General features: G+C 40.9%; 1 protein-coding gene across 4 annotated transcripts in view; it reads right to left on the bottom strand.

Annotated features, from left to right (window-relative positions):
- Nucleotides 1–25,173, bottom strand: part of LOC121444953 (transcription initiation factor TFIID subunit 1) — a 77,779-nt gene extending 52,606 nt beyond the window's left edge. For all 4 annotated transcript variants that reach the window (XM_041646909.1, XM_041646907.1, XM_041646908.1 and 1 more), the window contains exons 1-14: nt 24,952–25,173; nt 24,200–24,314; nt 23,946–24,062; nt 17,959–18,078; nt 15,587–15,828; nt 14,422–14,643; nt 13,520–13,738; nt 12,585–12,792; nt 8,859–9,035; nt 7,483–7,610; nt 7,282–7,389; nt 3,850–4,023; nt 3,227–3,400; nt 2,528–2,632 (exon numbers count right to left, since the gene is read on the bottom strand). In XM_041646909.1, the coding sequence (XP_041502843.1) occupies nt 2,528–2,632; nt 3,227–3,400; nt 3,850–4,023; nt 7,282–7,389; nt 7,483–7,610; nt 8,859–9,035; nt 12,585–12,792; nt 13,520–13,738; nt 14,422–14,643; nt 15,587–15,828; nt 17,959–18,078; nt 23,946–24,062; nt 24,200–24,314; nt 24,952–25,128 (2,286 nt within the window). In that variant the 5' untranslated portion in view covers nt 25,129–25,173. The remainder of the gene's footprint in view (nt 1–2,527; nt 2,633–3,226; nt 3,401–3,849; nt 4,024–7,281; nt 7,390–7,482; nt 7,611–8,858; nt 9,036–12,584; nt 12,793–13,519; nt 13,739–14,421; nt 14,644–15,586; nt 15,829–17,958; nt 18,079–23,945; nt 24,063–24,199; nt 24,315–24,951) is intronic.
- Between the last annotated feature and the right edge of the window lie 721 nt (nt 25,174–25,894).

Here is a 25,894-nt window from a genome sequence, read left to right as displayed (position 1 = left end):
AAAAAACCAAAACCTAGAGCCATTGAGATGTCTTGGTAGGTAAGAATGTTAGCCATCAAACTTAAACCTGACTCCTGCAATTGCCCTTCAACCTCCCTAACACAAACACACACACACACACACAGTATAAAAAAGAAACTATAAAAGTAATCACAAAAAATGGAAGAAGATGGGATGGCTGAAAACCACCACCAAGAAACCTCAAAGAAAGCCAACAATAATCAGAATCTGGTGAAGAGGGCTAAGGATATGGCTCAGTTTACCAGACTGAACTCAGACTTGCATACACAAGGCCCTGGCACTACCTCTAGCACTATCTGCCCCACAAACTTAGAAGAAAACGATTCTTTTAAAAAACTTTGCAGGTATAGAAAAGTTAGCAAGAGTGACAGTGGAATAAATAAAGATACAATAATAAAGGAATGCTTAAGATTGCTATGGACGCTGTGTCACACACCTGCAATCCTAGCACTTGGAAGACAGAACCAGGAGGGTTGCTACAATTCAAGGCCAAACTTGTCTATGTACCAAATTCCAAGTCACTTCTAGACTACAGATTAAGTCCCTATCTAAAAAAGAAAGAGAGAAAAAAGGAAAAAATCAGCTCAAGAAATGAGAGAGAATAAAAAGATAGGCAGTTCTGGAGATGAGTCCCAAACCATTTGTGGACCTTCATAATTCTTTTTAAAAAGCTACTGCCAGCTGGGCGGTGGTGGCAGCACACGCCTTTAATCCCAACACTCAGGAGGCTAAGGCAGGCAGATCTCTGAGAGTTGAGGCCAGCCTGGTCTACAAGAGCTAGTTCCAGGACAGGCTCCAAAGCTACAGAGAAAACCTGTCTTGAAAAAAAAAGAAAAGAATCTAAAAGCTACTGCCAGAGGGAACTCACTAAAACCTTCAGAAGAAAGCATACACACACACAAAAACAAAACATAGCATTTCCTTCTGGCGAGACTGTAACATTCAAGTACGGTTCAGTATTCACGATGGCCACGATTAATTATCATCAAAATGCACCACTATTTTGCAAACTAGACACAAAGTTAGGGCCTTGAACATATTAGGTAAGTGCTCTACCACTAAGCTTATATTTCTAGTCCCTCAAATATACTAATTTTATACAAAAATTTAAAACACTCATAACCTACATTAATTCTAGATATACTTCCCAGTGTTTTCGGTTTACTTTATAGTCCAGGCTAGCCTTAAACTTGTGAGCCTCTGGCTTGTGCTTTCCTAGTACAGGGATTGCAAGCTGGCACCACCCACACCCAGCTACCAGGGGGTATTTTTATATTTTTACTTTATTTCAAAATTTAAGAAATTTTAAAATGATTTATTTAACTTTATTTTATGTGCATTGGTGTGAAGGTGTCAGATCCCGTAGAACTGCATTTTCAAACAGTTGTAAGCTGCCATGTGGGTGTTAGGAATTGAACCCAGGTCCTACGGAAGAGCATCAGTGTTCTTAACTGCCGAGCCTTCTTTCTCTCCGGCCCTATTTCAATTTTTTTTTTTGAGACCAGGTATCACTATGTATCTCTGGCTGTCCCAGAACTCACTATGTAGACCATGATGACCACAAACTCACAGAGATCCATCACCCTTCTGTTGGAATTAAATGTATGCATCACCACCACCACTAATGGCCAGTGTGTATTTTCAAAAAGCTGTGTTTTATCAGTTCATATTTGCAATATCAGCACTCATAAGGCTAAGGATTGCCCCAAAGTTTGAGACCAGTCTAGGCTATACAGTAAGTTTCAGGTCAGTCTCTGCTATAGATTAAGATCCTAGCTCAAAAAATACACACACACAACTCATAAAACAAAAGCATAAATCAAACAACAAAAAATGCTCACTGTTCTAAGTTCAGCCTAAAAAAAAAAATCTAAAAAAGAATTATTTTTTAAAAAGTTTGTCTCAAATTTTAAATTAAACTAATCTTTTTGTTTTGCTGGTTTATCAGACTCAAACTTACAACATAGTCAAGGATGTCTTTGAACTCCTGATCTTCCTGCCCTCCATGTCCAGTGTATTATACTAATCTTTTATGTTTAATTATTTAATATTTATTTATAAAAATGTACGTGTTTTGCCCTCATCTATGTCTGTGCACCAGATGCATGAAGTGCACAAGGAGGTTAAAAGAGGGTTCAGATACCCGGGAAGTAGAGTTACAGATGTTTGAGCTGCCATGTAGGTGTCAGAGAATCAAACTAAGTCCTGTGGAAGAGCAGCCAGTGTTCTTAGATGCTGAACCATCTTTCTAGATTTTGCCTTTTTTGAGATAGGGTCTTACTACATAGCCCTGGCTGACCTGGAACTCAGTATGTAGACCAGGCTTCCCAAAAGCTGAGAATAATGGTATGCACCACCACACCCACCAAACCCAATTGATTATTCTACCTTATACCTATACACAAACAGTACCTCAATCAACCAAAATTGTCTCTTTCTGGACAAACTTGCTCTTCGTCTGCCAATTTCCTTAGGAGAGAATATAAGACAGGAAATAATTCTTCACCTGCAGTAATTGTCCAGGATGAAGAGAACCCAGGAAAGGAGATGTATGGCAATAAACAGTTTCTCCATATTTGCAATCTGGGGCGCCAGGATCTTTTCCAGGTTTCTAGGAGAAACATAGCAAACTAAGTTAGACTCACAGAATAATACCAATAAATGCACATGTAATCTTCCATAAGCATAGCATTTGCCAATAGCAAGAGACACCACTCCTTTTTTCCCAAGAAATGTATATGACATAAAGATTTTCACAGATTACCAATACATATCAAATTATAGTTGTATTAACAACAAACATTTCAGGAACTGGAGAGATGGCTTCATGGTTAAGAGCACTTGCTGTTTAACCCAGGCGGTGGTGGCACCAGGAGGCAGAGGAAGGCAGATCTCTGTGAGTTCCAGGCCAGCCTGGTCTACACTGTGAGTTCTAGGACAGGTTCCAAAGCTACACAGAGAAACCTTGTCTTGAAAAACCAAAAAAAGCACTTTTTGCTCTTACAGAGGACCCAAGTTTGGTTCTTAGCACTCATGGTAACCATCCAAATTTCCAATTCCAAAGATTCCAACGTGCTTTTCTGGCACCCTCAGCCACTAGATACACATATGGTGCACATACATACATGCAGTAAAACACTCATACACATAAATGTAAATAAATTTTTTAACACACACATACACACTTCTTTGACCACAGACTCACCCGTTTATAGTAGTTTTTTATCTTGGTTGCCATGCCAACTTGCATCATTAACGGTCCATTTTCCTCACTGTATTCTGCAAGAATAAGGTCTCCATCTTTGCCTGTGAGGTCCTGAGGGGTGCGCATAAAAAACATCTCTCCACCACCAGAGGCTTGCCTCTCCTGCTCTCTCATCTGTCCAGAATAAAGACAATATAGCCTATTTGTAACAAGAAGATAAACTATACACATTGATATCATTCAATCTGAGACAATACCAAAACATTCTTTACCATGTCATTTTTTTCTATTTTATTGTGAAAACTTTCAAACATATCACTAAAATTGAAAGAATAGTACTCTGAACATTCTTAATCTCACTACTTAAACATTTTCACTATTTATCTGCAAATTTTCTATAGATTTTAGTAAACCAATTTTGAAAGCTGCAATATTTTAGCCTTAAGTATATTCATATTTATTTTCTAAGAATAAAGATATCTTCCTGAATAACCAAAATAAAATTGTATCACACCTGAGAAAATAAACAATTCTCTAATATAATCTAATATCCGGTATAGTCTCCCAATCTGTACTCCAATTATCTTACAGAACATTTTTTTCTAATCAAGATTCAATTATACCTTTGCCTTCTTTTTGATGTGCTTCAGCAAGGGCTGGACTGAGTGTGGACCTGGCTGCGATAGTGCCCCAAAGGAGTACTTTTTTAGAGGTGGTCGATGGAACTGCCGGAGTTTGATGGGTCCCATATGGGTGGGAAAGAAGGGTTGCCGTAATTCTACTGCTGGAATTGAATGCTAAACAGGAAACAGGAGAGTTAGAGATATGATGGAGGAAGGTCATTGGCTAATAAAGGCACTGCCCTGGCCCATTTTATTGGTTAGAGGATAGGTGGGAGGAGTAAACAGAACAAAATGCTGGGAGGAAGAGGAAGTGAGCTCAGAGTCTCGACAGCTCTCCTCACGGGAGCAGACGCCTGAGGGAGACGCCATGCTCCTGGCTCCTGGGCAGACACACGCTATGAAGCTCCGACCCAGGATGGACATAGGCTAGAATCTTCCCGGTAAGACCGGTGCTACAGTTTATTAGAGATGGGTTGATCGGGATGTGAGAATTAGCCTGTAAGTGCTAGAGCTAAAGGGCCAAGCAGTGCTTAAAAGAATACAGTGTCTGTGTAATTATTTTGGGGCATAAGCTAGCCGAGCAGGCGGCCGGGGTGCTGGGAACGCAGCCCCGCCGCCCCTATTACCACATATGGTGCCCACGTGGACAACTGAATCCACAGAAAGCCTGAAAATGCTTGGGAAAGAGTAAAGCATGTTTTCTTGATAGTGACAATTTCTCGGGTCTACTCTGCTTGCCAGAGGCAAGCAAGCGCCTCATCTAAGAGAGGCTTCCTGACTCATCTTTAGCTGCAAAACCCTGCAGCTCATTAAGAGGTCCTGCCACGAAACACTTAAATGGTGTTGACGAAAAGCTGAATGCATGCTTTTCGGATTTCAGCAGCAGCAGGAAAAAACCTGTTGTTTTAAAATGCCGGCTTTCTGGGCCATCCTGCCAGGGCAAACTCTGAATGTTTGAGGCAGGAGGGCCGGCTATTGAGAGAGGACTTGAGTGTTGTCTGTTGTAGCTCACTTGCTGGCAGGGATCTTGAAATGCCATACAGTTGTTGCAGTAAACATGGCTACAGCCTGTATATCCGCCATGAGGCTGGAAAGCTAAGGAATGGACTGGATCTAGCTGGCAAAGCCACGCCTTTAGTCCTACTGAGATTGCTTGGTTAATTAAAGATTCATGTGGTCAGAAAAAGAGAGATATACAGTAAAGAGAGATTCAAAGACAAAGAAAATTTCTAAATGGTTTAAAGTGTGTTAAAAATATATGCAGACTAAAAGTTGAAGTTCTTAAAGTAAAAAACAAAAAAAGGAAGAGAGTTGTTGTGTGTGGTAGCACATGCCTTTAATCCCAGTGCCTAGAAGGCAGAGACAAACAGATCTCTGTGAGTTCAAGGTTTAGTAGTGTACACCTTTAATCCCGAATGCCTGGGAGGCAGAGACAGGCGGATCTCTGAGAGTTCAAAGACAACCTGGTCTACAGAGTTACTTCAGGTCAAAGACACAGAGAACCTGTCTCAAAAAGCAAAGAGTTAAAAGTAAAAATAAACAAAATAGAGGTTAAAACAAAGCTGCACAAAGATGGAAAATACACAGAGAATTTTGATACTGTATGCTATTATGCTCCCTTTGAATTGTTTGAATGCTGAGGAAGGAGCAACAGCTGCTAAAAGATATTTATTTATAAAGGCTGCTGAACTAATCCAACATAGATATTTTGAATTTAGATCTAAGGATATGATACTTTGGAAAAGAGTTTCTTATTTTGTTTTCATAGAGGATGAGACGCTGTTCATTTCTTCTATTCCAATTTGGTATGATGGACCACGCCCTCCTGAAGGGTTGCAGTGAACATCTTCAGAAAATTGCTTCGCTCAACTGCCAACTGAGATGAAACTAGCACAAAGGTTATATCATGAAAGACCTAATTAACGACGCCCCCATTCAGCAGGAAGCAGTTTGGAGAGAAAAAACTGCGCCCATGTTCCCAAATATGGTTTATAAACGTCCTTTTACATTTAAAGGGGGATATGATAGAGATATGAATAATTTACATTGATATGGATTTTGTTTTAGTGATTTAAATTTAAGGTCAATTTTGTTATATGTATAAGTGTTTCTGATTTTGATTAAGGTATTGTGATTGTGTAGTTCATTTAAATATGTACTGTATAATTAAGAAATATAGGTTGTTAATGGATAATCTTCGATAATAGTAAAGCTTGTAGTCATGTTAGTTAGATTTTCTAGATATATAGAGATATAATTTAGATAGACATTCTTCATATCTTTCAAAGATTACAGAATAGGACATTTAATGTTTTAATAACTTAGGACTTTTCATGACAATGAGACACTCTGCTCCTGGCAGCACCAATGTACTTCAAGAGGAAGATGGGCATCGAAGAGGCACCTTATGGAGTTTGATAGCCATTTGGGCAAGAAACTGCTCTTGCCTGGACTATTGCATAAACTGGACACAGAGAACCCGCAGAGAGAGGACTACTGAACTTGCCTAAGGTGAGATGATCTTTCGGGGTTCCTGATTCATTTTGAAAGAGTCTGCGAGACATTCTGCAGAACACAACAGATAGTGACTGAACTGACTTTGAATTTTCCTGCTTTATGGAAATGTCTGCTGGATACCATGGGCCTGAAGGCTGAAGATGGATGCCCCAATGGTACAAAAAAACTTTGGGTGACTGTCCAGGCAGCGAGATGTGTTTGTCATTTCTAGAGTTTGAAGTTTCTTAGTTCTTGTTTACTTAGGTAATATATCTTTCTGGAGTCTTTGATGGAGTTAAGAATAGTTAGTTATAGTTATAGTTTTCCTTCGTTATGATAAAGATTATTGTAACTTTTACTTGATAACTGTTTTGTTATATGTAATTTTGCTATGTTAAAGCCTTTTTTTTTTTTTGTTTAAACCGAAAAAGGGGAAATGATGGAGGAAGGTCATTGGCTAATAAAGGCACTGCCCTGGCCCATTTTATTGGTTAGAGGATAGGTGGGAGGAGTAAACAGAACAAAATGCTGGGAGGAAGAGGAAGTGAGCTCAGAGTCTCGACAGCTCTCCTCACGGGAGCAGACGCCTGAGGGAGACGCCATGCTCCTGGCTCCTGGGCAGACACACGCTATGAAGCTCCGACCCAGGATGGACATAGGCTAGAATCTTCCCGGTAAGACCGGTGCTACAGTTTATTAGAGATGGGTTGATCGGGATGTGAGAATTAGCCTGTAAGTGCTAGAGCTAAAGGGCCAAGCAGTGCTTAAAAGAATACAGTGTCTGTGTAATTATTTTGGGGCATAAGCTAGCCGAGCAGGCGGCCGGGGTGCTGGGAACGCAGCCCCGCCGCCCCTATTACCACAGAGATAAACACTAACTCCTTCCTAGGCAAGATTTACCCACATCCTCCATCAAAACAAAGCAGCTATTTGTACCTGGATAATATTCCCTCCGAAAGTACCTCGAAGACCCTGTTGTTTGGGATAGTAATATTCATCATTGGAGAGATTCCATGGATCTTTCACTTCTGGCTGAGACATGTTCTAATGATAGATCAAATAAGCTTCGGTCAGACAACTCTTTCCTATTATCTTTCTTTGTTCTTCTAAATACCAAGTTCTTTTCTTTCCACAAACCTGCTGTGGTTCTTCCTTGATGACTCCTGTTTTTCCTAAGAGAATTCGACTCTTCTTCAGAGATGATTCTTTCTTATTCTCCTTGGAAGGAGAATTAGAAGTAGCTTCTTCCTTCTCATCGGGGATCTCTGAGAATGTAACCAAAAAACTTTGGAATTGCTATCCCTAAATGCTCATTTTCTTTCTTTCTTTCCTCCTCTTCCCTTTCTCCTTTTTTTCAACCCTCCCACCTCTTCCCCACCGCTCTATGTAGTACTAAGGATTGAAACTAAGGTTTAACACAAGTTAGGCAAAGACTACCACTGAACTACATCTCCAGCCCTCTAGACCTCCTTTTGCATTATTTTTAAATAGGATCTCACTAAGTTGACAAACCTGCTCTGGAACATATTCTGTTGCCTATAAAATCCTTGAACTTACAGTCTTCTTTCCTTGGCCTCTCAAGTAGTTGGAACACATGCCACCAGGTTCAACAAAAATTCCTATTTCCCATGGATATTATGAGTTTCTAAGTGGATCTCTCACTCTATTTCCAGGTTATTGTAATTCACTCAACTACATGCGTGATTTTTTTTTTCTTTGAGACAGGGTTTCTCTGTGTAGCCCTTGCTGCTGCAAGGCAAACAAGTCATGGGCAGCGCTCTGGTTTAAAGGATATATTTTTTTGGGGGGGTTTTTCGAGACAGGGTTTCTCTGTAGCTTTGGAGCCTGTCCTGGAACTAGCTCTTGTAGACCAGGCTGGCCTCTAACGCCATAGATCCTTTGAAACTCACTTTGTAGACCAGGCTGGCCTCAAACTCATAGATCTACCTGCCTCTGCCTCCCATGCTGGGATTAACAGCATGTACCACCAAGCCCAGTTTACATATCTGATCTTTTTTTTTTTTTGGTTTTTCGAGACAGGGTTTCTCTGTGGTTTTGGAGCCTGTCCTGGAACTAGCTCTTGTAGACCAGGCTGGTCTCGAACTCACAGAGATCCACCTGCCTCTGCCTCCCGAGTGCTGGGATTAAAGGCGTGCGCCACCACCGCCCGGCATTAGATGTCATTATAGATGGTTGTGAGCCAACATGTGGTTTTTGGGAATTGAACTTGGGATCTCTGGAAGAGCAGTCAATACGCTTAACCTCTGAGCCATCTCGAAACCCCTATAACGTTTTTAAAAAAATCATTACCTAAAAGATTTTAGTTTGGAGGGGAGGGAAAGGGAGGAAAAGGAGGGGAAACTGCAGTCATGATAAAATATATGAATACATTTAATTAATAAAAAAAAGTTTCTAGTTTTTGGCCTCTCTAACCTTTTTGGTATCCTTTTGCCTTTTGACATTAATAGCAAGATGTCAAAGATAAACAACACTGGCTTCTGTCATCAACATACCCAAAATCAAGTTCTCATCATTGGGATCAAGTGTCAAAACAGGAGGCTCCAAAATCCGGGGCATGGCTTGGGCATCCCAAATGATATTGTCCTCCCAACGTCCATATACCAGATCTTCATTATCAATGGGGAAAATGGAATACCAAGGTTTATCATCATCTAGTGTGGCTGCAAAACCTGGCCAAAACAAGGAGAAAACAGTAACAAACAAAACATTAATATTCCTTTTAGTCACGATTCTAGCAAATAGAAAAAGAACAAATATTAGTGTAGGTACTCATACAGCTATTCAAAAGGAACCTACTAGATATCATGTACATCTCACTTTGACAGAAACTACTGCTGACAAAATGTTCACTGCAATATTGTTCATAATAGTTAAAACTTAAGCAGCCCACTTACTAAGGGACTAACTAAATAATTATGGTGAAGGGCTGGAGATGGCTCAATGGTCAAGAGCAGTGGCTCCTCAGAGGAGCCAGGTTCAATTCCCAGCCCCACATGGTAGCTTACCACTGTACCTCCAGTTCGAGGAGATCTGATACCCCCACACAGACATAACTGCAGTAAATGCACATAAAAAAATAAACAAATTAAATAAAAAATTATAATGAGCTTGGAGGTGGTAGCACACATCTTTAATCCCAGCACTCTAGAGGCAGAGGCAGGCAGATTTCTATAAGTTCTGGGTCAGGGGGACTGGAGAGATGGCTCAGAGGTTAAGAGCACTGGCTGCTCTTCCAGAGGTCCTGAGTTCAATTCCCAGCAACCACATGGTGGCTCACAACCATCTGTAATGGGGTCTGGTGCCCTCTTCTGTCCTGCAGGCATACACACAGACAGAATATTGTATACATAATAAATAAATATTTAAAAAAAACTTTTGGGTCAGTCTGGTCTACAGAGTGAATTCCAGGAAAGCCACAGCTACATAGTGAAACCCCTTATCAGTAAACTATATATACATATTGGCATATAGGTATATATAAATATTGGTATTTAACTATGTTAACAAAGCAATTTTTGGTAAGTAAGAAAAATGGACTTCTAAGAACATTATGTATAAAATAAGAACATTATAAGCTTGGGAAGATGAGAGAAAGATAGTGAGCTTGGGGGCTGGAGAGATGGCTCAGGGGTTAAGAGCATTGCCTGCTCTTCCAAAGGTCCTGAGTCCAATTCCCAGAAACCACATGGTGGCTCACAACCATCTGTAATGAGGTCTGGTGCCCTCTTCTGGCCTTCAGGCATACACGCCAACAGAATATTGTATACATGATAAATAAATAAATATTAAAAAAAGATAGTGAGCTTGAGGCCTGATTGACTACACACCGAGATCTTGCATCAAAAATATTATATAACTGAGTTGGGTATGGTGGTACTCTCCTTTAATCTCAGCACTTGGGAGGCAGGGATAAGTGGAGGCCAGCCAGGGCTACACAGTAAGACTCTGTCCCAAAAAACCAAAACTTCAAAAGAAAAACTATGCAACTAATAACATATTTACCTAGAATTGAAGAGAAAAATCTTTCCATAAGATTTTTAAAATTAAGGCATTTTTTTGCCAGGTAGTGGTGGATCATGCCTTTAATCCCAGCATTTATGGGGCAGAGGCAGATGGATTTCTAAGTTCAAGTCCAGCCTGGTCTTCAGAGCTAGTTGCCAGTGCCAAGATAGCAAATGCTACACAGAGAAACTCTGTCTTGAAAAAGCCAAAAAAATTTAAGACATTTTTGAGTTGGGAGTGGTGGTACATATGTATAATCTAGCACTCAAGAGGTAGGGTCTGAGAATACTGAATTCTAGGCCAGCATGAGCTATATACTGTAAGACTTTAAGAAAAAATCTATGGTGGCGTGGCCTGAATTGTGAAATGAATCCAAGGTAACTAAGAAAATGTGGACAATACAGAATGGCTTAAAGAGAAATAAAAAAACTAGAAATAACCACTGCAAAATCTTTAGTATATTTTCTTTTAGTAAGATTTTTGTTTATACAGTTGTTTTTCATTTTTACAAATGGAATACTTAAATATGCTGTTCTGCATCTTTTTTTCTTTCCATATTAAATGCTTCCTGGCATTAACTTCTAATCACAGTACTCAAGGTGCTAAGGCAAAAGGATTAATTCAAATTCAAGGCAAGCCTGGACTACACACATGACAAGTAGTAGGCCAGCCAGGGCCATAACATGAAATTCTGCCTTGCCGGGCGGTGGTGGCACATGCCTTTAATCCCAGCACTCGGGAGGCAGGGGCATGTGGATCTCTGTGAGTTTGAGGCCAGCCTGGTCTACAAGACCTAGTACCAGGACAGTTAGGACTGTTACGCAGAGAAACCTTGTCTCGAAAAACCAATAGGTAAATAAATAAATGAATGAACAAACAAACAAACAAACAAATAATAAATGAAACCCTGCCTCAAAGAGTCAATTAGTCAAGGCAAATTTTTAATATGTCCCCATCCTCATGGTTGGTTAAAGGGTTACCAAAATCACCAAGAACAATTTTAGAGATCGCCAAGGACTTATTTAAAGATTCTTTGAAGTCTAACTGATGGCTCTGACATAGATAAGATAAAAATGTTTAAAACCATTTTTTTATTTAAAGATTCAATAAATAGTGAATAGTTTCTGTGAGTTTAAACATTTATATGAACAACTTTGAAAACTTACACATAAAATTATGCTAAGAAATCAACAAGGCATGGTGGCATACACCTTTAATCCCAATACTTGGGAGGCAATGGCAGGTATATCTTTATAAATGTAGGCCAGTCTGTTCTACACATAAAAAGTTCCAGACCAACCAGGACTACAAAATGAGAACCTGTCTCAATAAACAAAAAAGCAAGAGAAAAACCACAGTATAGCATGGGTGTAGTGGTTTACACATGTAATCCCAGCACTTGTGAGACTGAAGCAGGAAGATTGAAGCAAATCTGAGGCTAAGCGGGTGGTTGTGGTGCACGCCTTTAATCCCAGCACTTGGGAGGCAGAGGCAGGCAGATCTCTGTGAGTTCGAGACCAGCCTAGTCTACAAGAGCTAGTTCCAGGACAGGTTCCAAAGCTACAGAGAAACCCTGTCTCGAAAATAACACACAAAAAAAACCTGAGGCCAGCCTGAAATATAAGATATTCTCCAATGAGAACGCCACCACCATAGTACTTAGAAGACAAGAGTCCGGTAGATCTCTTTGAGTTTGAGGCCAGCCTGGTCTACAGAGCGAATTCCAGGACAGGCTCCAAAGCTACAGAGAAACCCTTTCTCGAAAAACAAAAACCAAAAAGAGGAACGAAAACAGTACGTATGACATTGAACTCAAATCAGGCATGGCAGCAAACACTTATAATAGTAGTACTTAGGAAGTTTCAATTAGGAAAATAGTGAGTTCCAGATTAACTTCTGGTACAGAGCAAGACCTTGTCTCAACATTAACTAATTAAACTCAACCAGATACATGCAGCAAACAAAAGAAAACACATCAAAAAGTTAATAATGATAATCTCTACAATATCAGAATTTCTTTTTGACAGTTTTCATGGTTGAGAAAAATTATAAAATGATAAAGTGTCTTTATAAACAAACATGAGAAAAAAAACAATCAGGGATTAGATTTAAAGCATTTCACTATCCCTCAACAGCCTATAAGATCATAACTAGGATTAGTTAAAATGACTGAGATGAAGAACTGTGTGCTAGATACTGCTGGCATAGAAGCGCACCTTGCTGAACATTGTAGGCCATAGCATTTCTAGTCATACTGGAAGGAAGCCAGCCTGCCAAACTTGCACGCTGAGGTTTTGTTCCTTTGTGTTTGACATCTTCGCCATCCCAGATGATATCATCTTCCCAATGCAGTTGTGTCACCATTAGGAAGTTTTCATCTGCCAGAAGATCAATGCTATTGCTTTCCTCAAGTTTCCTTAATTTCTGTACAAGTAGAAAAAATAAATCAGTCACTGGTCAAAGTTCCCAATCCAAATCTTAAATGATTCATGAGATATCACAAGAGGTGCTTTGCCAGACTTAGTGTCAGATAACTGCAATCCTAGTACTTGGGAGACAGAAAGGAGAATTCAAAGTTTGAGGTCAGTCTGGTATACATAATAAGACCCTGTCTCAAAAAACCAAGGATTGAGAATGTAGTTCAGTGGTGGAGTACCTGCCTGGCATGTGCAAGACCCTGGGATCAATCACTAGCACAGAAAAAAGTGATGCTCTACTTATGCAAATTACCTGATAAGAAAAAAAGAATCTGTCTCTTCTCCAACTTCTACTTTGGAACTGTACCCATTTCAAAACAGAATCCATAGAATAAAGTTTAGTTACATGATGATATACCCTATTATGCAAATCACCTACTAAATAAAGATTTTACCCAAGAACTTCCAAGTTGAGAAGTTAATGAAAATTATAGAACTTGCCGGGTGATGGTGGCGCATGCCTTTAATCCCAGCACTCTTTGGTGGCAGAGGCAGGCGGATCTCTGTGAGTTCAAGGCCAGCCTGGTCTGTAAGAGCTAATCCCAGGACAGGCTCTAAAACTACAGCAAAACACTGTCTCGAAAAACCAAAAAAAAAAAAATATATATATATATATATATATATATAAAACTCTAAGCACACTGATTCTTCTCTTATATACCAGAGTTGCTTACCGTCATCATTTTGCATTTTACTGTGGGTTCATGTTCAGTCTTCCTCATTTTGAAGCCATAGTCAAACCCACTGCCATCTTCAGAGACACCTAGCATATCGTACCACAGCCGAGCAGGTCCATAACGCCATTCTGCCACTCTTGGTTTGGTATCCATCACTTTATCTGTGTCTCCAGCTGACTGGGAAAACTTGGATTCTATAGGAGCCATCATTGTGATCTACAACAGAGTCAAAGATGTAGAGGTGGGGCTTTCCTATTCCAGATGACCCACAACTACAGAAAATTAACAATTATAAGGTGACTTAGAGGAACCACAAGGATTCCTGAATAGGAATTTTTACCTGAAATGAGAATATAAAAAAATAGAGGTATTTCATGGCAAACTCTGTCTACAAGTCATAGCTTTATATTTAGCAAAGTATCATCATCTACCCTGCCCTGCCCCACCAAATATTTTTCTGTTACAATAGGAAAGGTGAGACCACTACATTTAACTCATAATTTTTTTTTGATTTTTCAAGACAGTGTAGCCCTGGCTGTCCTGAAACTCACTCTGTAGACCAGGCTGGCCTCAAACTCAGAGATCCGCCTGCCTCTACCTCCCAAGTGCAACTCATAATTATTATTGATAATTAGCGAAGAACTCCCTTCTTTTGGTTTTTCGAGACAAGGTTTCTCTATGTAGTCCTGACTGGCCTGAAACTTGCCTTGTTGACCTGAACTCAGAGATCCACCTGCCTCTGCCTCTCAAGTGCTGGTATTAAAGGCATATGCCACCAAGCTTGACTAGTAATGCTTTATCAATTAATTATTAATTAATCAATTAATGCTAAAGTGTTAGTTCCAACTTTGACACAAGCTAGAGAGCTTTCTGCATGCCCCCATGTCTACTTTGCCTACTTCATCATCAGAGAGACAATGCTCTGGAGGTGGAGGTGGAGCATAGTCATAGCTCCACAGAGATTTCTGGTTGACTTCTAGTTCTACTGAGCACTCCTCCTCCTCCTGGATCTGCTCTTCCTGTATAAGCTCACGGTGCTTCTTTTTCCTCTTTCTCCGAGCACTTCTCCAAACAGATGGGACATTCTTCCCTGGTCCAAAAAGACGTAAAAAGCGTAACACCTAAAACACAGAATATACCATTATGCCAGAGATTTGGTGTCTGGAAAACTCAAGTGATCTATTCAATTGCAGGGGAGAAAACGAGGAGTCCTAAGTTCAGACCATAAAAGTATTGTCCCTTAGTAAGACAATTTCTTTTTTTCCCCTTCTTTTTCATGCAATACTGGGCTTTGAGCCCAAGGACTTACACTATCAAGAGCTACATTCCCAGTTCTTAGCTTTGTTTTATTTTTGTTTTCTGAGACACAGTCTCACTATGTAGTCTTGACCTGGAACTCTCTATGCAGAACAGGCTGGCCTCAAACTTGAGATCCACTTGCCCTGGCCTATGTTTAAAGGCATGCACCACCATGTCTGGCTAATCCTTAGCTTTTTTTTTTTTTTTTAGAGACAGGGTTTCTCTGTAGCTTTGGAGTCTGTCCAGGAACTAGCTCTTGTAGACCAGGCTGGCCTCGAACTCACAGAGATCCACCTGCCTCTGCCTCCCAGATGCTGGGATTAAAGGCGTGCGCCATCATCACCCAGTTTAGTCATGTATTTATGTATGTGCATGTGTACATGTGCAGGAAAACATGCCATAATACATGTGTGAAGTCAAAGAACAAGTCTCAAGAGTTGGTTCTCTTCAATTTACAGGATTCAAGAGAGTAAACCCAGATGCCCAGGCATGCATGCAAGTGCCTCTATCCAATGAGCCACCTTACTAGCCACTAATAGAATTATTTACTGTTTTTTTGAGACATTCCAGGCCACATTTCCTATGAATACATACAACTTCAAAATATGGTTTAATACAGTATAAAAAGTTCCTATACAAATAATTATCTATCATTGAATAAGTATGTCATTAAATCTCATGCACTATAAATTCAGTATTATAACAAAAGAACTTAGAATACGGAAGAAGTCAGTTTTCCTAATGGATAGTCTCCATACAAAGTACCTTTCCAGGCCTAAATTCTGGAAAAAGTTCTGTGACACTTGGCAACAACTTGGTGGCATCATGCTGCATAATCCCAGCCAATGGAAGAGTCAGCTTTCCATCCTTAGATTCTGCCTGTGCTGCTTCCTGAGGTCCCATCTCAGATTCTGAGTCAGAGGAACTACTGAAGTCCACTTTCTCTGAGGCCAAAGAGGAAGGGGCAATGATGGAGGGCAAGATGATGCCTTCTCCATCTTCAGACACTGCAACAAGGAAGAGAGACCCCTTTGGAATGTAACTGTGAACACATTTCCTCAAATTCAGCCAACAACCCCTTCTAAGCTAATATGCATGGCTCTGTGGCAGGGGATATAGTCCCAAGCACCCAGATTACTAGTATGCAGCCCCAAAAAAACTCATCCAATTTATTATTTCCCACCATCCCCAACTCACCTTGGACCTGGTACCCTAGGGTTATGATGAGAGAAAACAAACACTATTACTACATTTACTACTTTCCATAAATGACCAAACTGTGCCCAATATTGTGATTAGTATCAAAATTATATTAATACTTCACATTAATCAGGCCCTGTTATGTTTATTTCAGTGATCTATAAGATGGAGAATTGTTAAGCTCACAGAGTAACAAAAAAATAAATTCCATACACAAAGTTAGATAACATTTACCTTGCAAACTAAAAGAAACCGTCAGAGCACCAACTGGAGGAATTTATATGAACATAGCCTCAAAATATAGAAGATTAGGGCCAGGCATGGTGGCATACACCTTAGATCCCAGCACTCAGGAAGCAGAGGCAAGTAAATCTCTGTGAATTCAAGGCTGACTTGTTTTACATGGAGTTATAGGCCAGTCAGGGATAAACAGTAAGTCCCTGTTCCAAAAATCAAGGTGCTGTTTCTCTCTTGTTTTCTGACCTAAGATAGCATTATTACTGTTATAAGGGATAAGAATAGTGAGCTGACAACTCAAGAACTTATTAGTCTTTGAAATCTAAGTAATGCTACATTCCAGAAGACTGTGTGATTTGAGACAGGGTTCTGTTATATTGTCCTAGCTAGCCTCAAACTAGCAGTCATCCTACTCCCTTCAGAGTACTGGGAATATAGGTGTACACTACCATGCCCAGATTAAAAGTTTTTAAAACCATAATTTCCAAATACAAGCATATAAATTAGTTGCATCAGAAAGTCTTGGGAAGCTGGGTGATTGTGGCACATGCCTTTAATCTTAGCACTCAGGTGGCAGAGGTAGGCAGATCTCTGTGAGTTCAAGGCCAGTCTGGTCTACAGAGTGAGTTCCGGGACAGCCAGGGCTGTTACATAGAAAACATTTTGAAAAACATAAACAAAACAAAACAAAACAAACAAAAAAAGTCTTGGGGAACAAAAACTGTTGATAGCTCACACATGTCATCCCAGCAATAAGAAAGCAGAAACAGAAGGATTGCTACAGATTTGAAGGCCACCTGGCCTATCATACAGAGTTCCAGGGAGGGTCTTTATAGTAAGACCCTGTCTCAAAAAAAAAAAAAAATTCTTCGGAAACTCTTAACAAAAATTCCTGGGCTCAGCCAGGCGGTGGTGGCGCACGCCTTTAATCCCAGCACTCGGGAGGCAGAGGCAGGCGGATCTCTGCGAGTTCGAGGCCAGCCTGGTCTAGAAGAGCTAGCTCCAGGACAGGAACCAAAAAGCTACGGAGAAACCCTGTCTCAAAAAATCCAAAAAAAAAAAAAATTCTTGGGCTCTATCCCAGATCTTCTGAATCAAATACTCCAGAATAATCAAGTAGGTAAATGTGATGGGCAGCCTAATTTGAGAAGCACTGCATTAAATTATTATTTCTTGACTGTGTGTTATTGAACATTTAAAAGGAAAATTTCTACTCAATATCAGTATTTGACACTATATGACTTTTTTTTTTCGAGAAGTGCCATCCTTTTCTAAAATATTTTTTTTTTCTTTTCTAAAATATTTTTTAAAAATAGGGGCTGGAGAGATGGCTCAGAGGTTAAGAGCATTGCCTGCTCTTCCAAAGGTCCTGAGTTCAATTCCCAGCAACCACATGGTGGCTCACAACCATCTGTAATGGGGTCTGGTGCCCTCTTCTGGACTGCAGGCATACACACAGACAGAATGTTGTATACATAATAAATAAATAAATATTTAAAAAAAAAATAAAAAAAAAATAAAAATACCCTTAAGCATGTCAAAAAAAGCCTGCTTTGATGAATAGAAACTCAGTCCTAAAAAGAAAATAAACATTGGGGGAGGGGGAGGGAAATGGGAGGCGGTGGCGGGGAAGAGACAGAAATCTTTAATAAAAAAAAAAAAAAGTTAAAAAAAAAAGAAAATAAACAGTTTTTACTTACCACCAGTAATACCATCTTGGTCCTTCTCTTTCTTCAGTGGCCCTGGCGGTGGAGGTGGGGGAGGCATCAACTTACAATCAATATCTTCACAATCAGCATCATAGTCATCTTCATCATAATCTGATGAAATAAAAGTAATCTCAATATGAAAAGCTCTATACAATACCTTTGAGCGTCCTTCAGATCTCAAAAATGTAAAGCACCATAGAAATACTATGCATCATTTAAGAACACACAGAAAATCTTGTGTGTGTGTGTTTGTGCGTTCGTGTGTGTGTAAGACTCCTTTAATCTCAGCACTTGGAAGGCAGAAATAGGTAGCTGAGTTTGAGGCCAGTCAGGCTATATAATCTATCTCAAATAGTCAACAAAATATAAAAATAATACATAGAATATGTAGCTTTCTGCCTTCAAAAAGATATGGTATAGGGGGCTGGAGAGATGGCTCAGTGGTTAAGAGCATTGCCTGCTCTTCCAAAGGTCCTGAGTTCAATTCCCAGCAACCACATGGTGGCTCACAACCATCTGTAAAGAGGTCTGGTGCCCTCTTCCGGTCTGCAGACATGCACACAGTCAGAATATTGTATACATAATAAATAAATAAATATTAAAAAAAAAAGATATGGTATAGTCAAATGGAGTATGAGCACGTTCAGGAATTGTGTGAATCCTTTTGATCCACTGCTCCTTTTCCTAATCATACTGGGTTTTCTTTCCACCTTCTTCAATCTCCTAATTGAATATTCTTTCCCAGTTTCTAAAATTAAAAAATAAAACAAAAAGCCGGGCGGTGGTGGCGCACGCCTTTAATCCCAGCACTCAGGAGGCAGAGGCAGGAGGATCTCTGTGAGTTCGAGGCCAGCCTGGTCTAGAAGAGCTAGTTCCAGGACAGGAACCAAAAGCTACAGAGAAACCCTGTCTCGAAAAATCTAAAAAAAAACAAACAAAAAAAAAAAGGGTTTCCCTTAGAGTTCCCAAGCCTCTGATACACTTTTCCTGTATATATTTTGGCAGTAGTTCATTCTTTTCAGTGCTTGTAAACTATTGGTAGTACTCAATAGTTGGTCCTGAACATATTTTGTTTTGGTTTTTCCAGACAGGGTTTCTCTGTGTAGTCCTGGAATTTATTCCACGAAGGTTGGTAGCCTTGACCTCAGAGATCTGTCTGCCTCTGCTTCCCAAGTGCTGGGATTAGAGGTGTGCCACCACACCTGGTTAAAAATTTGTTATGTGCTTTATGAATATGGGCGATTTGTCTGCATGTACATCTGCACACCAGAAGAAATCATGGGACCCCATTATAGATGGTTGTAAACTGCCATGTGGTTGCTGGGAACTGAACGCAGGACCTCTGGAAGAGCTAGTCCTCTTAACCTCTGAGTCACCTCTCCAGCCCCATATTTTGTTTTCAATGTTTTGATACAAGGTCTCATACAACCTAAGTATTGGGATTACAGGCATATACTACCTCAATGGCCCAAATATTCTTTGGTTCTACATATTTTCCTTTTCAACAGTCATCCTTATTAGCCAGTATGGTAGAACATGACTCTGATGCCAACACTTGGGAATGAAAGGCTTTATGATTAGGTTGCTCAGAATTGGACTCAGAACTTCTGGAAGGGTAGCCCATGCTCTTAACCTCTGAGCCATCTCTCCAGGCCCTACAATTACTGTTCTTGCAGAAAACCAAGGCAGCTCACAATCTTCCATAACTCTAGTTCCAGGGGATCTGACATGTTCTGACCTCCAAGGGAACCAGGCACACATCTGGTGTCATATACACATGCAGGCATAACACCCACACCCACAAAAATAAAAACACATTTAAAAAATATAATAAAGGGTAGCCGGGCGGTGGTGGCGCATGCCTTTAATCCCAGCACTCGGGAGGCAGAGGCAGGCGGATCTCTGTGAGTTCGAGACCAGCCTGGTCTACAAGAGCTAGTTCCAGGACAGGCTCCAAAACCACAGAGAAACCCTGTCTCGAAAAACCAAAAAAAAAAAAAATATAATAAAGATATGACTCTTTTAAGGGGGGACTCTTTTAAAGCAGGGGGGGATTAGAGAGATGACTCAGTGGCTAAGAGCACTGGTTAATCTTTCCAGACAGCCTGAATTTGATTTCTAGCACCAACATGGTGGCTCACACCATCCGTAACTTCAGTTTCAGCACATCCAGTTGGCATCTATGGACAATGCATAAACACACACACGGACAAAACATTACTATACATAAAATTAAATAAATCTAAACAAAGAGCCTCCTAGTCAACAAGACAACCCATTAGAAAAAGAAGTTTTCTGCACAAGCTTGGCCACCTGAGTGAATTCAATCACTATGACCCATGTAGAAATGGAAGGAAGGGGGCTGGAGAGATGGCTCAGCGGTTAAGAACACTGACTGTTCTTTTTTTTTTTTTTTTTAATATTTATTTATTATTATGTTTACAATATTCTGTCTGTGTATATGTCTGCAGGCCAGAAGAGGACATCAGACGTCATTACAGATGGTTGTGAGCCACCATGTGGTTGCCGGGAATTAAACTCAGGACCTTTGGAAGAGCAGGCAATGCTCTTAACCACTGAGCCATCTCTCCAGCCCCCACTGAGCCATCTCTCCAGCCCCTGACTGTTCTTCCAGAGGACCCGGGTTCAATTCCCAGCATCCACATGGCAGCTAACAACTGTCTGGAACTCGAAAATCTCACACCCTCACACATACATGCAGACAAAACACCAAGGTAAATAATTAAAAAAAAAAAGAAATGGAAGGAAATAACCAATTACATGAAGTTGTTCTCTGACCTCTACACATGTGCTGTGATGCACACACAAAATAATAATCACCCTTATTAATCCTTGTGAGTTTTTTTATTGAGACCAGATCTCTCTATGTATCTCTGGCTGTGCTGAAACTTTCTATGTAGACAAGGCTAGTCTCAAATTCAGAAATCTACCTACCTCCTCTGCCTCCCACCCTACTAATTTAAATCCAAATATACATGTTTTGCCCTTTAATCTCAACACTAGAGAGGGAGAGGTGGGTGAGTTTGAGGACAGTGTGGTCGACAGAGCTAGTTCCAGGACAGACAAGGCTACACATAGAAACCCTGTCTTAAAAAAAAACAACATACAATAGAGAAATAGTAAAATCTCTTCCAAGTCAAGCAACATAAAACATGCCTGTAATCCCAGAACTTGGGAGACAGAGGCAGGAATAACAGCAGTTCAAAACTAATCTCAGCTACTTATTAATTTTGAGGCCTACATGGGACCCTGGCTAAAAATAAAAAAATAAAAGTAGAATGTGATGGTACAAGACTAATTTTAACAGATTCAACACAATGCCCATCAAAATCCCAGCAAAATTCTTCAAAGACCTCGAAAGAACGGTACTTCTCATACTTCATGTGGAAAAGCAAAAAACCCAGGATAGACAAAACAATCCTGTACAATAAAAGAACTTTTAGAGGCATCACAATCCCTGACTTCAAACTCTACTACAGAGCTACAAGTACTGAAAACAGTCTGGTATGGGCATAAGAACAGACAGGAGGACCAATGGAACCAAATAGAAGACCCGGATATCAATCCATACATCTTCGAACACCTGATCTTTGATAAAGAAGCAAAAAATATCAAATGGAAAAAAGAAAGCATATTTAACAAGTGGTGCTGCCATAACTGGATATCAACATGTAGAAGAATGAAAATAGACTCATATCTATCACCATGCACAAAACTCAAGTCCAAATGGATCAAAGACCTCAACATAAAGGCAGCCACACTGAACCTTATAGAAGAGAAAGTGGGAAGTACACTTGAACACATTGGCACAGGGAACCACTTCCTAAATAGAACCCCAGCAGCACAGACACTAAGAGAAACAATAAATGGGAACTCCTGAAACTGAAAAGCTTCTGTAAAGCAAAGGACACAGTCAACAAGACAAAATGACAGCCTACAGAATGGGAAAAGATCTTCACTAGCCCCACATCAGACAGAAGTCTTATCTCCAAAATATACAAAAAACTCAAGAAGTTGGACATCAGAAGATCACATAATCCAATAAAAAAATGGAGTACAGGGCTGGAGAGATGGCTCAGTGGTTAAGAGCATTGCCTGTTCTTCTAAAGCTTCTGAGTTCAATTCCCGGCAACCACATGGTGGCTCACAACCATCTGTAATGAGGTCTGGTGCCCTCTTCTGGCCTGCAGACATATACACAGACAGAATATTGTATACGTAATAAATAAATAATATTTAAAAAAAATGGAGTACAGACCTAAACAGAGAACTCTCAACAGAGAAATCTAAAATGGCTGAAAGACACTTAAGGAAATGTTCAACATCCTTAGTCATCAGAGAAATGCAAATCAAAACAACTATGAGATTCCATCTTACACCTATAAGAATGGCAAAGATAAAAAACACTGATGACAACTTATGCTGGAGAGGTTGTGGGCTAAAGGGAACACTTCTGCATTGCTGGTGGGAATGCAGGCTGGTACAGGCCCCTCTGGATGTCAGCGTAAAGATTTCTCAGAAAATTAGGAAATAACTTTCCTCAAGACCCAGTAATACCACTTTTGGGTATATATCCAAAGGATGCTCATTCATGCCACAAGGACATGTGCTCAACTATGTTTATAGCAGCTTTGTTTGTCATAGCCAGAACCTGAAAACAACCTATATGCCCCTCAATCAAAGAATGGATAAGGAAAATGTGGTACATTTACACAATGGAGTACTACACAGCAGAAAAAAATAACGACAGCTTGAGTTTTGCAGGAAAATGGATGGAACTAGAAAACATAATTTTGAGTGAGATAACCCAGACCCAGAAAGACAATTATCACATGTACTCACTCATAGGTGGTTTTTAAACATAAAGCAAAGAAAACCAGCCTACAAACCACAATCCCAGAGAACTTAGACAACAATGCGGACACTAAGAGAGACTTACATAGATATAATCTACATGGGAAGTAGAAAGTAGAAAAAGACAAGATCTCCAGAGTAAATTGGGAGCATGGGGACCTTGGGGGAGGGCTGAAGGAGGGAGGGCAGAGGGAGGGGAGCAGAGAAAAATGTAGAGCTCAATAAATATCAATAAAAAATGTATTTAAAAAAGACTAACTCTAGCACTCTGAAGGCAGAGGCAAAACAAACAAACCTGTTCCAATTCTGGGATTTTAATTCTAAAATATAGCTGAGGAAACCTTTAAATTATGAGGAAGAAAAAATGTATTAGGGGAATGAGTTGCTCATTGACATGAGACTGTAAACTTAATCCTTCTTAATCTATAAACTCTTTAAGGACAAAGACTGGGTTTGTTTTGGTCACTAACTTTGAAGACCATCTAATAGTATCTCAAACCTACTGGCGCTTAAAAAGATCAAATGATGCCAGGCAGTGGTGGCACACACCTTTAATCCCAGCACTCAGGAGGCAGAGGCAGACAGATCTCTATGAGTTCGAGGCCAGTCTGGTCTATAGAGCAAGTTCCAGGACTGGCTCCACAGCTAAGAAACCCTGTCTCTAAAAAAAAAAGTAAAACAGCAACAAAAAAAGATCAAATATTACCCTTGTTATCAGCCAACAATTTGAGACTGAAGAGTATGAGAATAAAGGCCTGAGTTTGGTAAAAGAGAATACCTACTACTTGTACTGAATTGACAATGGGAATAGCAGACAAAACAAATGCACAGACAGTAAAGAACAATGACAAAGATCAAGCACAGACATCAGAGGCCCAAACAGATTTATCCAGGAAGCAAATTCACTACACTACTAATTCTACAACATTAAAGAATGCCAGGCATAGTGGGGAACACCTTTAATTCCAGCACAAAGGAAGAAGCAGGTGGATCTCTATGCATTCTAGACCATCCTGGTATACCTAGCGAGTTCCAGAGCAGGCAGGGCTATGCAGAGAGACCCTGTCACTAAAAAAAAAAAAAAGAGAGAGAGAGAGACTCACCCGAGTGACAAAGAGGTTGCAAGCTCCCCATCGTCTGCTGATATCTTCGGCTTTCATCTTCTGCCACCTCATTGATGTCCGAGTAGTCCACAGCATCTTCTCTACTCTGAATCCAGCCTAAGGACAGAAAAGAGACAGCTCAATAAAAAGCAAGGAATTCTCACTTCCGTAGATAATTCCCACAGAGATGTAAGTGGACAAAAGCTAGTCTCCTCCCCTGCCCTGCACGGTCCTCCTCACGGCCCACACTTCACCTTCATCGGTTACCAGGGTACCCTCAACTGCAGTCAGTTCTTCATTTGCCGTGAGTTCAGTGATGAGGCTGCCCAGACCCAAAGCCCCCAGGCCGGCAAGGTGTTTCTTACACTCCTGAAAAAGGGAGAGCATGCTTGTCGAAAGACAACTAAACCTGAAGGTCTGGCACAAAGGTGAATTTGCCTTGTTCATGGCAGAGTCACAAATCCATCTGAAACATGACTTCACAATGTGCTCAAAGTGACATCACACGCAAGAAATGTCCAGGAAACCTAAATTGCACAGAGATCCGATCCAAACTCCACAGGTTCCATCCATAGCCTTGGCTCTGAAGCCACTCCCGATCAACGGAGGAAGCCAGGAAAACAGTGTTCCAAGACTTCTTCAATATCTCACACGGGAACGGTTCAGATAACTGTACTAGGTTCAACTATTATATACCCCACCAGGCAAGTAGGCAGGTGGGGTATATAATAGTTGAACCTAGTACAAACCAAACACCTCGGCGACCGTGACAGGCACTTAGCCGTTTTCCCCTTTTCTCCTCCTCTCTCCTCGGAGTTGAGCGCGCGCTCTCGGGAGCGCTTTCGCTCTCGCCTCTCTCCGCTACTCCTCAAACCCAAGAGAAGGGGATGCTCTGCGCCCCGAGAACGGGCTAAAACACCCTCTCTCACCGATTCCTAAACAGTCGCCCGCCACGCCTCCGGTTCTCCCCAGCCGCACCCCCCTCCGCCTCACGCCCACGCCTCACATCGTCCAAGACGCTTTCGCCCTCCAGCTGCCCGGCTCCATTGATGTTGCCGAAGAGGAACCCGGTTAAAGAAAATGGGCCTCCTCCGGAGGAATCTTCATCGCTGTCTGTGTCTGACATGGCAGCAGGCTGGCCGGCACCGGCTGTGGGCAGCAGCGAAGCCCAGCCTGGCCCCATGGGCCGGAAACAAGTACGTCAGTCGCGCAGTAGTGACTAGGCCGGCTCTCTGACCCTACCAGATTCTAGCGGATGTTGCGCAGAAAAAACCGGAAGGGCTGGACAGTCGCTCGAGAACGGAGGTTCAGGAAGACTACTGCACTAGCTGTTTTTGATTGGTCCACCCAGGAACAGAGGCTGGGGAAAGTGGAAAGCGATTGGCCAAAGGGAACATTCGGTCCCGCCCATTTTCAGCGCGCGTTCTTGTTGCTAGGGTAAGAGAGGCAGATTTTCCTCCAATAAGAGAAACGTTTTGAGGCGGCGCGACGTATGCTGGGAACAGCGGGTCAGGGACTTCTTCCGGTTTGTGCAGTTCTCCAAAGGAACGTTGTTACACGGGGAAATCCCGTCCTGAAAAACAAAATAAGCGCCCGCCATTAGTCCCAGCGCTCGGGAGGCAGAGGCTGATCTATGTGAGTTCAAGGCCAGCCTGGTCTACGGAGCGCAGCAAAATTTAAAAAAAAAGGAAAAAGGAAAACAAAAAAGTGAACCTTAGGAGACTCGATAGCTCTCCTCTCTGGGGCAGACACGATGAAGCTCTGACCCAGGATGGACGTAGGCTAGAATCTTCCCGGTAAATGCACCTCGGTGCTACTACACACATTAATAGAAATGGGCCAGGCAGTGTTTAAATGAAAAAAAAAAGTGAACCTTAGTAAAACAAGCAACCGAAACTTCGAGATTCACAATCGTTAAAATTTTCATAGTTTTTAAAAAATTATTCTTG

Source organism: Microtus oregoni, unplaced genomic scaffold (genome assembly GCF_018167655.1).
Source record: "Microtus oregoni isolate MIOR12 unplaced genomic scaffold, Mior012 000150F_ref0000365, whole genome shotgun sequence".
In the NCBI taxonomy this organism is placed as follows: Eukaryota; Metazoa; Chordata; class Mammalia; order Rodentia; family Cricetidae; genus Microtus; species Microtus oregoni.
This window is presented reverse-complemented; position numbering and strand designations above follow the sequence as displayed.